At 41.6% G+C, this 14,111-nt stretch overlaps 1 protein-coding gene across 9 annotated transcripts in view; it reads right to left on the bottom strand.

Annotated features, from left to right (window-relative positions):
• Positions 1–14,111, bottom strand: part of lrba (LPS-responsive vesicle trafficking, beach and anchor containing) — a 179,920-nt gene that overhangs the window by 85,265 nt on the left and 80,544 nt on the right. For all 9 annotated transcript variants that reach the window (XM_079338037.1, XM_079338044.1, XM_079338043.1 and 6 more), the window contains exon 36: positions 6,615–6,781. In XM_079338037.1, the coding sequence (XP_079194163.1) occupies positions 6,615–6,781 (167 nt within the window). The remainder of the gene's footprint in view (positions 1–6,614; positions 6,782–14,111) is intronic.

Genomic DNA, 14,111 nt, shown 5'->3' on the forward strand with positions numbered 1-14,111 from the left:
TGGAACTCATAAATCTGAGAGTTGCTACACAGTCACACGTGGCTGTGAGCAGCGAGGCAAGGAGGCAGAGAGGTAGGATGGTGTAATTGGTGTTTCTGGGATGGCCGCCTTCTCTCATTCTTCTTAACAAGGATTCAGTTACATTTCTGAGCTTCAAGGGAGGGGACGGCAAGAGGATCGAAAAGATTTAAATGGGTAAGGCAGATTGGTCAAAATCAAACTAGAAGTTTTGAAAGCTTTTTTGATTGTACGTGAATATAAAATACTTTTCTGATACCAGTGTGATAAAAAATTAAATATTGGTGGAAAAGCACTGATAGCTGCAATTATGTAGCTTTGATTTATACATCTTTACTGCCAGCAGATATGCATTGTTGTGTTGACTGTTAAAATCTCATTTGGCTCAAACACTGTAGTCGTACTCTGGGTTTCAACTTGTGATCATAAAAAAACAAGTATCATGTACATGTGTAAAAGAAATATGATATTAACGTTGTCCACACTAAACCACTGTAGGGTGTTCAGAGTAACCTTTAGTTTACCAGATTAAACTAAGCCTAATCTTTAAAAAAAGAAAAAAAACACTAAGCGGGTAAAAACACAACCATGATCTTTTAATTATTGGAATTAAAAGATCAACTAATAAACTAATATTTCTCCACTAATCATTGGCTCCAATTTTAAAAATAAATGGAATAGCACATTATACAGCATTACTGTAAATGTAAAGTTATGCCAGAGTCAACATTCACTGTCTGGATTTTGCTCTCTGACCTTGAGGTTTTGCAGATAGCCATGGAACAATCTTGTTGACATACTCAGTAGTAAACATACATGAAATGCACACAAACGTGCGGTTTTGTCAGCATGTGCTCACACATTTATTGTTGCCTCATAATTTCTTTATTTCTTATCCACTTTGATCTTTTAATGTCTTTATAATGTGATTCATGTTGTTACCAATGTTAATGCATATTTCTTTGATATGTTTGTGTTACTTTGTAGAACAATAAAAAGTTCTGAAAAAAAAACAGTTAAACCTTTTTTTTTTTTTTTTCATTTTTAACGATCCCCTGAGAGTGTTTTTTTTTTTTGGTCTGGTCCTGCACTGCAACACTGAAGCATGCTAACATATGGACATCATCAGCTGTTAATATGTTCAGCCATGACACTTTGTTACTGTTCCTTACAGCCCCAGCCACTGTACTGTATATACAGCCGAGGTAAATGTTATCATTAGGACTATATTCTAATTCATATCCATAAGCCAGGCTGCACGGTAGGGCCGGCGTGGCACGTTATTCTACGTAACTGATGGAACGCAAAGCTGTCAAACTCCAACGCTCTCCCCCAGAGATTTAAGGAAGATCCTTTTTGTCCCCCGTCACAACTTCTCTGTCCCAGACACATGTCACTGTGCATGATTAATGAGGTGGAGGATTTCACGTTAAAGCCCTTTAAGGACTTCAGTTTCTGAGATACGAGGTCGATATGTAGAGTCAAGTTTACAAAGATGAACATAGCTGAATCGGCAGCCTCGCATTGCTCCCACTGTGTTTATTCCATATGTTTACGAGTGTATCAAGGCAGATGGATGAACACAACTCAAGCATCCAGCTAATTGGTTTTGAAGTAGTCGGGATCAGTTCTAAAAGGAAACAACTGGGTGAGATGGGAGCTATGGACTGCTACAGTGAATTGGATCATGTTTTTGTTTAGACTGCAAGTATCTATAAGCAAACCTAAAGCCTGTGTCAGTCAATCAATGTCAAGAGGGGTTCATGTAGTTATATTTTTCAATACTGTTTGTGTAATTTGGATGAAGTATATAAAAGAGTAATGACAAAGAACATTGCTATGTAGACAAAACGAGAGCAGAAAATCGGCAGTACAAATATGGATCCAAAAAGACTGGGATTCCAGCTACAGTGTTTATTCTATTCTTAAATACAACAAAGACAATCTGATGGTCAGATAAGGCAGCAGCAGCAGAGTTTTCCATCCAGCAAACAAGACACGCTCTCAACCTTTTACATACAGATTTGTGCCATCACTCATATGGTTTACTGTATGCAAGTGGAAAGGATGTGGGGGGAAAAAAATGTCCCTGTCTTGTCTTTGTCTCCATCTCTACTTTTGATGCTTCAGTAACAAATATCTTTCTCTTATCCACCGCTCCATCTATCTCCCCTCTCTCTCTCTCTCTCTCTCTCTGTCTTCCTGCTGCTCTCGACTCATGCATTTCCGAGAGTCAGTGTACTCTAAACAGTTATGTTCTTGTTTCCTATGGTTATGATCCCCGTTGACGTGCTGGAGTCCCATTTCCTTTTTGAGCTCTGCATGCACAGCAGCGTTGTGTACGCGTTGTCCATAAAACCCACACGCGAGGCAGCGGAGGACACTGTGCAGGCCCCGGCTTTAACACATGCATTACATTCAGTATTATGGATCATAATTGTGATTTAGGAATGAAAGCCTACAAGTGGAGATGAATCTGGCTGTCGCTGTTTCTCATGCAATCATTTATCTCGAAAAAACTATGTGACCATGAATGTCCCCAGTGTACTAAGCTGAACCCCCCCCTGTGTGTTCACCGGAAAATTCATAGATTTTGTTCCAGAAGAGGAAAACTGCTCAACAAGTGGGGCCAAGCTAACAAGGCCTTATATGGCTGATTGATTATTTTTTGATAAATGGGAAATTAGCATTCATTCCTGACCTCGATTAAACAACTCAGAGAAATCAATTAGTTTGAACTTTAAATGGTTGGTCATTTTCAAAAACTAGCCTAATTTTGAAAGTAGCATTCCCCCAGTGCTTCGTCTACAGACAATAGTTACATAGCTACAGGAGACCGACTCTTTGTTCGTTTTTCCAGGCCCAAGAATGATTTATTTCTGTCAGGACCTGAAGACAATTTTAACTGAAATCTTAAAGTCTATCTGGAGAAAGTTGCCAACCCTGCTTTTAAGACTGTTAGACAATAAATAATGGTGAGGCTGATCTTCTATTTATTTATCTCTTAACTATTTTTGCCAAATATCTCAACAGATACAAATCTTTGGACTCTTTTTGTTAGACATAAAAAATACTTTTAAGATTTTTGTTTGAAGAACAGAATCAGAACAGAAGAAAATAAATCCGGCATTCTTTGTTTTTAAAATGCTGAGCCTGCAGGTTCTATAGCTTCTTTAATAGGACTTGTTTAAAAGTCCTTGTTTAAAAGATGTCTCATTCAGACTATGAAAATTTGTTTCTGCAATTAAATAGAAGATGATGAATGTAAGTGGAGAAACTGTGATGATGGACTTAGTAAACAAATCTTTAATGACCATCCAGCTGTGAAGTTGAAAATATAAGTAGAACCTTTTATTGCTAACAATGTGCTATGGGTATTTTATGTAAATATTTTTTTATTGACACAAAATAGGTAAAATCCCCCTCAGTATGTTCTGTAGTCAGCATCGCACTTGTTTTCCTTTGTTTCATCAACGGATAAAAAGGACAAAAACCTTCCAGCTGTTCTGCTCTGGCTTCTTTTCACCTCTGCAGTGCGTCGGACAAAATGACATAGCAGAAGATAAAATAGTAATGCTAATATCAATAGTTTGTCCATTACAGGTCAGCTAACTGTCCAGCGGAACAGTTACAAAGCTGTTCCTTTTCGATCTCACAAGGCCGATCAATACGGGGGCATACTGTTTCAATTTTGCCGGCATTGATTTTCTCTATAACACTCCAACCCTAAAGCATTCGTCTTTCTGAAGGAAGGATGATTTGATTTACTGAAGAAAAATTGGAGTGCACATCACAAAGATTTTTTGCCGGGCGGGAGTGTGACATGCCAAAAGATGGATGTCCCTTGGCTGGGAAGACTCTAGCCTAAGGGCGTCCATTAGAGCGGTGGTGCTGCAGAAAATGAGCTGCTTATACGAGGGAGGAGGAGCAGAGGGAGAGGAGTCGAGTGTGTGAGGTGTTTTGTTTTGGAAGGACTAGATGTAGGTGAGGATTGTCGGAAGAAAAGAGGAATACGCGCAGCTTAAGAAGGAGGAGGCGGACCAAGTCAAGAGAATAGCATCTTAACATTTTTTTTTTTCTATTTGCCTCAATAAGTCTGGAAAGTGAAGTGCACACACTGCTTCTACATCACACCTCAACCCTTTTTTTTCTCCCATCAGCAGACACCTTCCTTTTTACTTCCCTCGCTTCCAGCATCCAGAGTGAATTTCCATGGTACATTAGTCAGCCTATTAGAATGCAATAAGGCAAAGGTATGAGAAAGGGAAAAAAAGGAGAAGAGTGGTGTGTGTGTCCCCTGAGACTGTGAGTTGACGTTCTCCATCATCTGCCCTCATCTCTGCTCTCTGTCCGTTGACTTTGTCTGTGTCATATACATGAAAGATGATTCTTGACCCAAATAAACACTGCGGCAGCCTGGATGCTCAGTGGACCAGAGCTCAAAGAAAAGACAGGAAAAAGAAAAAAAAAAAAGAAAAAAGGTGGGGATGAAAAATATGATATCTGCCAGTTGTTTCATTTGTGGCTATGTTGCTAGCTGTTCATTTACTTCTTCCCTCTCTGTTTAAAAGACAGCAGGCTGGCATGTCGTACACCTGGGTCTCAAGGCGACGGGACAGAAATGTATGGATGAAAAAGGAGGTGACCTTTCTGTCGGTCTGCGAATCTGTCTTTGTCTTGATACTAGATAACAGACAAGGGCGCAAAAAAATGAAAGACGCTGCCCGTCTGATGGAAAGAAAACTCCCTCGATGATACAAGTAAAGTGAAACAAGGAAGAGCAAAGGACAAAACGTGTGAGAGGAGGAGGGGGGGAGAGGACTGAGAGAGCAACAGACAGAGAGGTAAGACGAATCAGCCGAACGGGAAAAATCACCTAACACCTCTTCTCTCCAGAGGCCCAGGCCGCTGTAAGCTGGATATTAAGACACAAATTGCATTCAGGCGGGTCACACTGTGTCAGAAGATATTAGACGCCTGCCGTGAGGAAACAACAATTCCCATCAGCTTGTGAGAAAATAATATTTTCATTTTCAGACTCTTTATTGAATGGAAACTTTGGGGAATATGTTTTTATGGCTTGTGAGCAGGCAGGCGTGGATTTTTACACCAGAGCAACAAAAGGTCGTAATCGAAGCTGCGTATTGTCTTTGTGTTCCTGGATTTCATTTTCACAGCTGGGGAGAGCCTGCAGGTTTCATTGCGTGTATCATTTCTCCCCAATCTATTTGTATTTGCAGGCAGTACACATTGCTTTGTGTGGATTTAAGGATTAATATCTCTTATGTTAGGGCGCCTGCAGGTATGCAGGTGTGCTTGAGAGTTGGTTTTTTTTCCTATTCTATCTTTTCCTCTTACTTTGTCTTTTTTTGCAGCACCAGATGTTTCTTCTATGCCCGCATACCGGAGTCTCTGGTGCGAAGCAGCACCACCTGACCTTCACAGTAATTGACCAAAAATATTGATGTAATGGCACAGGACTGATTGTGATTTATTAAAAGAGCGCTGCACTCCAAGGCCCAGTGCCAATGGCTCCCTGAGCCCATCGGCAGCCATTAGGAAAACCATCAATAGCACAGCGGCATAAAGGGCCGGTAATGGGGGACTTTTCTGGCCGGGGCTCGCAGAACACAATCTCCATAGTAAATAGCAAACCCTTGTGTGAGTACACAGGGAGAATTTGAGAGAAAGTGAAGCGGGAGAGAAGGGGGAGATGGGATAAAGGAAAGAAAAATATGACAAATAATACACCACATCCTGATATGAGACATAGAAAATAACAAAAGGGAAAACAAAGGCAGCCAGAGATAGACTCCCTAGCCAATAGCAAACCAACCCTCACCAGACGAGTCTCAGGAGAGTTGGTTCAGACTAACAAGCGCGAGCCAGCGGCCGTCTCTCCGGCTCACCATTACACACTACCTGCACAAACAGCCATCATTAGGGAATAGCTGCATCGGATTCTGCTGCCTATTTGGCGAAACAAACACAGAGGATAGAGTTCCCTCTGTTCTTAATGGGAGCAGAGCTGTTTAAATGGCTTTCATCTCTCTCCAGAGTCAATGCATCATTCAGGCCCACAGCTGACATTTTCACCTTTGCAGATCTAATTTAATCAAAGTCATGAGCATTGGGGGGAGAGAAAGATTATGATGAGATTAAAACCATTACAGCGGTTTGAATCATTTTCTCAGCAGAGGAAACGGCCTGCTATGAAAACAGGTGCATTGTCTTGATTAAAGGCTTTTCAAATACAATGCTTTATCTGTGTAACTTTACTTCACTCTTAAAGCTCACAGCATTTGTATATACTACTAAAGATTAAAACAAATATATATGTAACACTGCCACAAGGAATGCATTAAAGCTGCATGTAAAATGCATTATATGTATATGTTAGCCAAGAAGACGTCAACACCAAGATAGAATTTTCAAACCTTTAAGGCTAAATTAATTATCAACTATTTTGCATGTTTGAGTCAAATATCCATCTTACTTAAAAGTACACTGATAAGATAATGATGTTAAAACTTGCAAAAGGAGATTTGTAATTTAAAAACTTGACATGTTCTGTTTTTGTTAGATATTTGCTGTACCTTATGGAGGACCTTCCCCAGGCGCCGTGTTTGTCAGTCAGGATGTTGACTATCTTCTGGATGAGCTGTGTAGCTGTCACATGGTCGCGGTATTTGGCCGCTCTGATCAGGTGGTCGCACATTTTTTCCTCGTCTCGCTTCTCAGCTGCGTACTGTGCGCTGTTAGACTGGGAAAGAAAGAGAAAAAAAAACATGTGTGTTATATGTCAATTCTCCATGTGAAGGCATCGCAAAGACTTTTTACAGAATATAAATTATGAACATTTGAATTATGTGCCGCTTAATGGCACATAGAAAATCAGATCAATGGGAGGAAATATTCACGGTACGAGCCAAACTGTGAGTTCACATATAGAAACTTAACTCAGAGTTAAACCAACCTGAAAAGCAGAGTAATTTCTGTCCTTGTGTCATTATGATTAATAACAGTTGACACCTATTTACTAGTGCCCTCTGGCACACCAAATCACATGATACCCACAATGCACAGGGAGGACATTTTTCTCTGTCGGAATTTGTTATCAGAATGGGCCTTTGAACTCTGCAGCGCTGGTTAAAGTAAAAACACCTTCTGAGAATAACAGCTATAATTTGAAACAGCGTTTTGATTTTCCATCTCTGAATGCATTTCAATTGCGAACTCGAAATGCGCTCAAGGCTTTCTTTTCAAGAGTTGTTTCAAAGTTATTCTCTTATTGAAGGTGAGTGCAGAGAAATGGAGGACAGAAGAACATGAGCTATGTATAGCCACGCAGATCTGCAGCCTGCCGCGGTGCATTTATGTTTTATTTTACGTTCTCCGAGGACTGCAGCAAAAGACAATGGCAGCAGGATTAAGACGGAACGCTCATTCAATTATTCATGCTGCTTTAGCTGCATGTGAATCTTTTTTATTAAGTTAACCTTAAAAGACCCCATTGGACCAATGGTCATCATACAGAAAGAGTAGACGCAGATGCACGGCCGAACAGAAGCAACCTGCTTTTCCAAAGTTACCAGTAAAGCGCTTTATAATGGGTCCTCCTCTTCAATTTGAAAGACAACATTTCATATCTGACACAAAATCTATAGGCATAAATCACATTAGAGCGGCTTTTCTTCAGGCCCCGGAGCCTTAATTATCAATCTGTGTCTCTTTGTGTGGCATTAAACTGAGCCTTGACCTTCCAGAACGATGAAAACATAAAAATAAAAAGGCGTACAAAGAAGGAATTTTCAGATTTTCAAACCAGGCATGGTTCGTGTTCTCTCTCTCTCTCTCTCTCTCTCTCTCCCTCTCAGTGTGTTTGTGTATTGGATGGCTATTTATCTTGATCAGTGGCTCTGAGGGAGAAACAGGAATTGGACAAGTGCAAAGCTGGACCACAAAAAGGGACAAGCAACCAGCTTCATATAGTCGTAAGATAAACTGTAACTGGAAAAACAAGGTTTACTGGGAAAACAGAGAAAGCATTTAAAATACATATTATATGATTATAGAAAAGATATATTTATGCAAAATTAATGGTTATGTGAATTCTGCTCTTTAAACAGATGTTAGCAGCACACCTATAAAAAGTCCATTTCCATCCGTCGGTGTCTGAGACATATAAAGTCTGCGCTGCTAATCAACAGCGCTGGGTTCAAACTCATAACCATAAACAAACACTTCATCACCTGCGTGTTGAGCCTGCCCAAACACCCAAACCCTCCATGCTGTAATGGGCTTTTCTCACATCCAAGGCCAAAGTCGACTACAGGAGAAAAAGGCCAAATTCAGAGACTCAACCCTTGAAACAACAACCAAAAACGCAGAACACATAAGTAGTGGCATTTAAAGCCAACATTGCGTTTGCTTGTAAGTGGAAAAGACAAGTCACTGCTAATTCCAGGGGCCATTCCTGAGATATGAAGTCAGAGAAAATGCTGAGGTATTATGAAGGACATACTATGTTGTGTTATTATGGAGGTTTAAGCGAATAACTTAATTTCCCGGTTGGCAACATGATGGTCTGCAGAAAGGATAAAGGGCAGAAACTAAGAAGGGGTGGGGTGTTTTTCACAGACTGTTCTTTATTTTCTTTCAGGGCAACAGAAGAAGAAAATCTAAAATATCTGATCCTACTATTCATCTACTATTAGAAACATGCCTCTTTAAGAGTGACTGAATGAGTCACTGTGCATATTTTGACAAGAAAACAAGCATAAAAACCACTTTTCGGAGAAGGGCACTTCCATTCACCGAGTTAAAATATTGCAGCTAAATGAAGAGGGACGGCAGACTATGCTAACAGCAAACAGCCACCAGGGCACTACTTGCTGGCAGTGAGACTGTTATGACTTGGGACACTGTAATCATTGGCAGCACCTTCCATTACATGGCCCGGCTGACAGGGTCGGCTCGGTGCGAGTGCCTGCTCTGCCGGAGGAGACAGCTTGGGTGAAGATGAAATGATAATGGCTGGCATTAATCGAGTCAATTACACTGAGTCGTGTCTCCCACAATTCATCAGCAGCTCCAATAAATAGCTGTGGATGTGTGCTGGAGATTTTGGGAAGGAAATAGGCTGAACAGTAATCATCTCCAAAAAACACCCAACCACACTCACACTCCCCCCCCCCCCCAAAAAAAATAAAAAAAATCACATAATGGGGAAAAATGGCAACAATGCACATTCTGAGACAAAGCTTTGAAACACAAAACTCTAAATCATAATTTGAACCATTTCACTATTTGTTGCTATGGTAATGGCTGCCATTGGGCCATGTTTTTGCCATGCTTATTCTACAAACAATAAGCAGGAGATGTGTTTCACATAGTGTCCGTGTTGTAACGGTGTCAGCCTTATCTAAACGTTGTAGTTGTTGTCAGATGAAGCCTTGGCTCCCCTCCTCCTCTCCCTCGCTGGGTTGAGAGGGTTAACCAGCATAATAGGCTGAAGAATGGAGGCTCATTACAAGATATCAGCCCTGTGTTTATCAATTAGAGTGACAGAGAGAGGTCTGTCTGTGGTGTTGCTGTGCCACAGTGAGCCTTCAACAACACCCTGACTGACAAAAAAACGGGGTCTCAAGGTTCTGCTGGAGAACAGGAGAAGGAAACAAAACCAGCAGAGATGTTATTAAAGCGCTTGATTTGCAATCTCTTGACACTGGTGGCACATCAGAGCTACAAACTCTCCAAGGCTGCGCTATCGCTCTGCAAGAATCTCCAATTTCTCACATCCGCCGACAAGCACTCCCAGAGGGTTTCATTTACAAACGGGCAGAGAAACTGTCCAGAGGAAGGCGAGACATCAGCCTTGTCCTTGTCTGGTATCAGAGAATGCAAATACACCACAAATAAATTCCTCCTGGAGCACAATGGAGGTCTGGGGAGACAAGAGGATGAAATGAGAAAAAGAGGATGGGGGTCGCTAAACAAAAGTAGATGCTGTACCAGTCCACCAATTGGTTTCAAAGAGATTCTCTTGCACTTGATCTCTTGCCCTCGAGTTTTCAAATTGCAACATAAAATGTCACCAGGGGAATTCAGACAATGGGCCACGGAAGAAACGAGTGAAAGGAAGAGGAGGGGGAGAAAAATGAGGGCTTAAAAGTACAATGGCAAACAAAAGTCACCAAATGACAATGCCTGACAGCCACTTCAATTCTAAAATGATGCTCCTGTCATGCCGTGCTCCCAAGTATTGATTTTTTTTTTCTTCCCTTAGAGCACAGAAGGGGGGGAAAAAATCAAATCCAGTTGAAATGGATCCTTGCTGCTGGCATCAGCTCATTGCTAGCGGCCATCAAGGTTAACACAGGCGCAACACTTATCAAAGTATCTCTCCTCCTCCTCCTCCTGGCTGCTCCTCCTCTGTGGCCGATCTTTAATGGACTGGTCACCATGCTCAGCTGGCAGCTCCTTCATCTCCTCTACTCTGAACCTTTTCCCTGCAAAACTGCGTACTCTCCTTTGCAACATTTGTCTGTGTTGCTGCCATCTTTTTATGATAACCCCGGCTCACTTTCAAGGTCGTCCCCAGTGAAAAATCATACATGTTGAAACTGTCGTCTGGAGGGTGAAAAATAGTCAAATGAAGGAATGATGTGACCAGATGAAAAATACAGGTGCTCTGCATTGGTGTTGGCCTGAAATCATGGATTCAGTGCCAAGCACCAAGCGCTCAGGGTCAATTCCAATAAAAAAATTGTATCTAAAATATGGAATTGAATCAACCAAAAGTGTTTTTTTTGTTTTGTTTTGTTTCATAATAATAAAACATGTAACAAGTGAACCCACAGCTATAGTTTTGCTTTTCAACAAAAACGTTTTTTTTTTCCCATCAGAAATACATCTCAACTTTAGCTACTTCAAGGTAAAAAAGTCAACATAGTTTTGCTCAGCTGGTAGAGCAGGCACCCTGTACAGAGGCTTCAGCTCTTGTTGCACGAGCAGCGGGATCATCCAGACACTTCGGCGCATGTCCTCTCCCACTCTCTCTCCCCATCTCTCCTGTGTCTCTACATCGAGCCTGTTAAATATAGGCCCAACAATAATCTTAAAAAAAGACAATATACTACCACCACCTTAAGAGACTTTGTCAGAGGAAGCTGTGGAGTGAAGCTGTATTTCTCCGGTTAGCTGGTTGCACATAATGATGGCAGCTGCAGAAGAGGTACCCGGGGACTTCATTACATGCACAAGTCAGTGTAAATGGGACTAATGTTCAAACCCCAATCCATAGTAACCAACCTCTCCTGTCCTTCTTAACATGTTTGTACATTAAAAATAATATCTACTGGGGTCGCCGGTGGCGCAGCGGCAGTGCGCGCGACCCCATGTATTGAGGCTCAGTCCTCACGCGCGGGCGGCCCGGGTTCGCGTCCGGCCTGTGGCCCATTTCCCGCATGTCTCTCCCCACTCTCCCTCCCTGATTTCCGACTCTATCCACTGTCCTCCCTCTACAATAAAGGCATAAAAGCCAAAAACAAATCTTTAAAAATAATATCTACTAACATGCAGTACAAAATTACATTTTCTTTACATTTTAGTCTTTGTGAAATAACAGACATACTGTTTTCCAGTCGTGACAGGTTTCGCCTCCACATCCTGATGGTTTAGCAACAATGCAATCACAAATACAGACTTGTTCCTGTTTTTTCCTCTCATTCTTTTGACAGCTGTTTTGAACATAACGAGGTGTCCGGGCTTTCAGCCATGCTGCCATACTACATTAACGTTGCAACAACTACATGACAGCAAGCTAGAGTTGGTGGCACCTATCAGTCTGAGTCCTGTGAACGGTGTGGTGGAAACAGCCGTCGGGAGTTGTGATTCTCTCACGCTTCCTGCGCGTGTTTGAGAAACCTACATCAGACAGCATCTGTTGTAACAATAAAATTAATTATTTAAAAAAAAACTTGTTTAGTGGAGTCAGGAAACTGATCTGCCTGCTGGTATTATTCAAATTAAGATGAACTATAAGAGCTCAAATCAGGTTGGATCTGAACACATATCCAGCTATTCCATTACATCCTATTCAGGGTTCTTCCTGTGATGATCCGGTCCATGATGCACAAGTTTCCAGAGAGCAGTGCTATGATAATGGAACATAATGAGCATCAGCTCAATGTTAATGTCATTAACGTGGGGAGAAGGACCGGATCATTTTACAAGCTCAGCAGAGAGAAGACAATGACGCCAGGCACTAATTAGCCGTTATCGTCTGGCTTTCACTGGATCTCAGACAGTCAATTCAATTACTCCATATAACAGCCCGGGATGAACCAAGGGGGGGTGGGGGTGTATAAAAAAAGATTGAGCAGACGGGAAGAGTACAGAAGAATAGAAATGGCTTGGGTCTTGCTCACTCTTCCCTATCTGGCCCTTCTCATCTGCCCTTGTGCCCCTGAGCCCGCCACATTTCATTCCTAATGAACAACCCCATAAAAAGAAGGAGTTCGATTTCTCTCTGCTCCCACTATCTCTCAGGCTCCCTCTCCTTCCTGCTCCCGTGGAAGATATCAGAGTCCATCATTTGCAGTGCTGGGCAGCAGCATCCGATCTGCAGATCTCCTTTACATTAGAGGATCCTTTTAGATAGAGAACCCTAAAAGGTAATTGGATTTCCCCCCTAGTTATCTTCATCTGTTTCACCCTAAGCCCACTGTAATAACTTACTCTCAGGGCCAGAGATAACTCAATTCTGTCCCACAGAGAGCCAGTGAGAGTGGAGAGAGAGAGAGAGAGGAAGCACATGTCATGTCTCTGAGGTAAACGGGTATCTAAATCCTCTATCACTGTCTTCACATGGACATGATCTCTGACAAGGAGCAAACATAAATTTGTTTGTATGTATTGAATTATTCCTGTTTCCGGGGCCTTCGTTGGAACTTGCAACTGCTATTAACAACAAAAACTATCAAAGGCACAATAGTAAAGAGATGGAGGATACAGATTGTATTTTGGCTGCTGACTCGAAAGCGCCTTATTTCCAGTGTAACACAATGAAACTAAAATGAGTCATTTTGGGCTCCTGTTTTGAGCTTTACTTCTCACAAACCAACCTGTTTAGTGTCTCTGCAAGACAATACAGTGGAAAAAAACTGTAACAAAACTGGGACATAGCTGAAAATTATTATTTCAAAACCCTCCAACCCCCATCCTCAGGGGGGATGTTTCATTGGCCTGTTATTTTTATTGTGGCGGTGCAAAATGAAACTCCAGCAGGCTCAAGCAGAGCTCGTGTAGAGGCACCACAGAAAAAAGAAAAAGAAAAAAAAAATCAATACAGCAATATCAGAGCAAGACTTATCAGGGCTTCACTTCTTCTCAGAGGTCACTGAGGAGCAACTGCATTTAAGAGGGGAATTCAATAGTGAAGCATAGTTGGGACGAGCTACAGGGGCTATCTGATTAAGGACAGCTGGAAGATTGCAAAGGCAGAGCGGGTTTCAGGTGACAACAGGAAATACAGCTAATGGAAAGTTATAGCTTTCCATGAGTTGTATTTTTTGCAGTCATTTAAGTGACGGATCAACCGATAGCACTGCTCCTTCTCGACATGTAAAAACCGTGGTCTTAACACACAGCTAACTGTATCGTCCTGATATAGGCCCATAATGTCCTTTTAAGTACACAGTTTACTAATATGAGCGTACAAACTGTGGTCAACACCAACCGCTTAATAACAAACCAGAGATGACCTCACGCTCAGTTGCCTGTCATTACTTCTCTCTTTCCAATCATGCATCAAGGACCGTGTCTTTCCTTGTTTTCCAGCATTCTGGTTTAAATATAACTTGACTTGAGGCTACTTCAAAAATGGGATTTTAAGTTATTAGCTAAACTGCTCATGCTTTTCCCCATCTAAACACAAAGTGCACTTTCCTAACCTAATAGGATCACAACTGTGTGAGGGTGTTTTTTGATTAATACCAGTACTGGTTTAGGGGACAGAGATGAAAGAAAGGCTAAATAGTCATTTGGCATTCTGTATATACTCATATCAGAAGCCGAAATGAAAATACATC

This window comes from Symphodus melops (genome assembly GCF_947650265.1).
Source record: "Symphodus melops genome assembly, chromosome: 2".
NCBI lineage: Eukaryota > Metazoa > Chordata > Actinopteri > Labriformes > Labridae > Symphodus > Symphodus melops.